At 55.0% G+C, this 2,895-nt stretch overlaps 1 protein-coding gene across 1 annotated transcript; it reads left to right on the plus strand.

Annotated features, from left to right (window-relative positions):
- Positions 1 to 571: 571 nt before the first annotated feature.
- CSF2 (colony stimulating factor 2) lies at positions 572 to 2,628 on the plus strand (the record flags this gene model as incomplete). The annotated part of the gene is made up of 4 exons (XM_081233142.1): positions 572 to 730; positions 831 to 872; positions 1,608 to 1,733; positions 2,521 to 2,628. The coding sequence occupies 4 exons, from the start codon at positions 572 to 574 to the stop codon at positions 2,626 to 2,628; spliced, it is 435 nt and encodes a 144-aa protein (XP_081089268.1).
- Between the last annotated feature and the right edge of the window lie 267 nt (positions 2,629 to 2,895).

A 2,895-nucleotide genomic window follows, 5' to 3' on the forward strand; every position in this document is an offset into this window, starting at 1 on the left:
GACAGTGGGGCAGGCCTGTGAGAGTCCTCCTCACACTCATATCTCACTGTGGCCACAGCTACGGGCTCTAGGAAGAGAAGGGGAGGCTGGAGTTGGAATGGGCCCCAGTGTGGCACAGCCGGCCCAAAGGTCTCTTGGGATAACAGGCAGGATGGGAAGCCGGGGAGGGGGGCGGGGGTAGAAGCTCGATTCAATGTCTCCCAGGCCCTGCCCCCCAGCCACTTCAGGCCAGGAAGTCCAAGCTGTGCCCAGAGGCCCCTCAGAGGGAGGGGGAAGACTTGGCAGGTCAGACTGCCCAGGAGGGCTGGAGAACGCTCAAGAAGGCGGGCAGGTGGGCTGCCAATTCTTGGAAAGACTCATTAACGAAAACCCCCAAGGCTGACCACCTTGGGGAAAGGCTCACCTTTCCATGTATAGCTGATAAGGGCCAGGAGATTCCACAGTTCAGGTAGTTCCCCCGCCTCCCTGGTGTTTTGTGGTCACCATTAATCATTTCCTCTAACTGTGTATATAAGAGCTCTTTTGCCAGTGAGCCCAGTGCTCAGAGAGAAAGGCTAAAGTCCTAAGGAGGATGTGGCTGCAGAACCTGCTTCTCCTGAGCACTGTGGTCTGCAGCACCTCCGCACCCACCCACCCACCCAGCCCTGCCACCCGGCCCTGGCAGCATGTGGATGCCATCAAGGAGGCCCTGAGCATTCTGATCCACAGTAAAGACACTGCTGCTGTGATGGTGAGTGAGGGAGGAAGCACAGGCCATGCCTGGGTCACCTCGCTGGCCTGGACCTACCATGCCTGTCAGCTTGATAACACAACATTTTCCTTCTCTACAGAATGAAACAACAGAAGTCATCTCTGAAATGTTTGACTCCCAGGTAAGATATCTCTCTGACACAACTTCTCAAAGGCCTCGGACCTGGGGAGTGATTCCATTTTAGATGGACCATCACAGGGTTGTCCACTTTCTCTCCAGTCAGCTGGCTGCCAGAAGGAGGGTTGCTCAGGAGGCCACTGGCTTTGCCCCTGTGGCAGTCATGTGAGCTTCTTTATTAGCTGACCAGCCATGGACAGACCTAGCATTCAAGGGGTTAGAGGTCACCAGGGGACAGGTGGGTAAGTGGGGGTTATGTCATGAGACAGGGGATGTGGGCTTGGGGCACTCACTGTGGCCTGAGACCAAGCCCTGTGGACACAGTGCTGGCTACTGACGGGCACAGAAGGGTTTCAGGAACAAACTTTGCTCACACAGCAGGTCTGGGTGAGGGCCCCCTCCTCCTTCCCCCTGAATGCTGGGAGGACGGTAACCTCTTTTTTCTGGGGACTGGGACCCTCTTGAGATGCCAGGCCAAGGGAATGTGGCTGTGCTGGCTGGGAATGGCCTGAGCTGAGTGGTGAGGACAAGTCAGACTCGTGCCTGCAGTGGACAGGGGGACAGGGCAGTGTGTATAACCGGGTCCAGCCTGAGATTAGTCAGGAATAATCCTGTGCCCCTCCCAGGCCCTGCTCTTGCGAGATAGGGATGAGAACAGGAAGGAGTGATGGGGAGGATGTCCTGTGCCTACCAGAGCACACTTGGCCACTGCTCACCAAAGAATGGACATTTCCCCCAGGAGCCGACATGCCTGCAGACTCGCCTGGAGCTGTACAAGAAGGGCCTGCGGGGCAGCCTCACTAGTCTCGAGGGCCCCTTGACCATGATGGCCAGCCACTACAAGCAGCACTGCCCCCCCACTCAGGTGAGTGCCCACATCAGGTCCCCAAGCGGGAAGGTCTCATTCTAGGAGGGTGGAGGAATGGCTGGGGAGAGACCTTTGGCTGTGGGTGTTCACGACCCCAAAGGGTTTCTGAGTCAACAGATTTGTAATGACTAGCCCCTCCTGAGAGGGAGCAACTCTAGGAGTTAAAGCCCTGGACTCGAGAGCCTATGGCACTCCCTAGTGGGAGCTGCTACTATCTTTATTATTACCATTAATGAGGTCAGAGGTGAGGCAAATACAAGGAAACTCAAGACCTTCCTAAGGCCCAGAGGAAGTTCTGGGGCGCAAGTGCCACCTCCTAAAAGCACTTTCCCCTGGCCCCTCCTGGGATGCCTGGATTGCATGGGAGCAAGGAGGAAAGCTTACCTGAAATGGAAAAAGGCCCCAAACATTCCTTTCCTGTGGGAAAAGAGTGAGGCCTGTGGCCTTGACTCCTGTCCCTTCTGGGCTCCTAGAGACGGCCTGGGCCCAACTGCTGTGACCTGGCCTGGGACCAAAGAGGCAGTGGCCCAGTTGCCCAGCAGACCAGCCTCCGGCTTGCACTTTATCAGGCCCCTGGCCCTGGCTGCCATTGACAGAGCTGTGCACCTTTTGGGTGACACATGGGTGACAGCATGTCACCTGACCCAGGTCAGCAGGTAGGCCCCAGACAGGCCTTCTGGCCTCTGAGTTCTAAGAGGCAGCACAGAAACATGCTGATGCTTCCCCCACATTACCCGCTCATGCCTGGACTCAAGTTTTATTTTTTTTTCTTTTCTTTCTTAAGGAAACTTCCTGTGAAACCCAGATTATCACCTTTAAAAGTTTCAAAGAGAACCTGAAGGGTTTTCTTTTTACCATCCCCTTTGACTGCTGGGAGGCAGTCCAGAAGTGAAGCAGGTCAGACCGGCCAGAAGCCAGCCTGGGAGCTTACCTCACAGATCGCTGCCCTCCCATCCACAAAGAGCCAAACAAAACTCAGGATCTTCACCCTGGAGGGACCACAGGGTTGGCCAGGGCTGTAGGGACCACAGACTGGCTCTGGGCCATGTTGACCCTGATACGGGTGTGGTAGGGGAAACAGGAGATGTTTTACACTGGCAGGGATCAGTAATATTTATTTATGTATTTTTATGTATTTTAATACTTATTTATTTATTTA

Source organism: Mesoplodon bidens, assembly GCF_964165515.1.
Source record: "Mesoplodon bidens genome assembly, chromosome: 4".
Classification (NCBI taxonomy): domain Eukaryota; kingdom Metazoa; phylum Chordata; class Mammalia; order Artiodactyla; family Ziphiidae; genus Mesoplodon; species Mesoplodon bidens.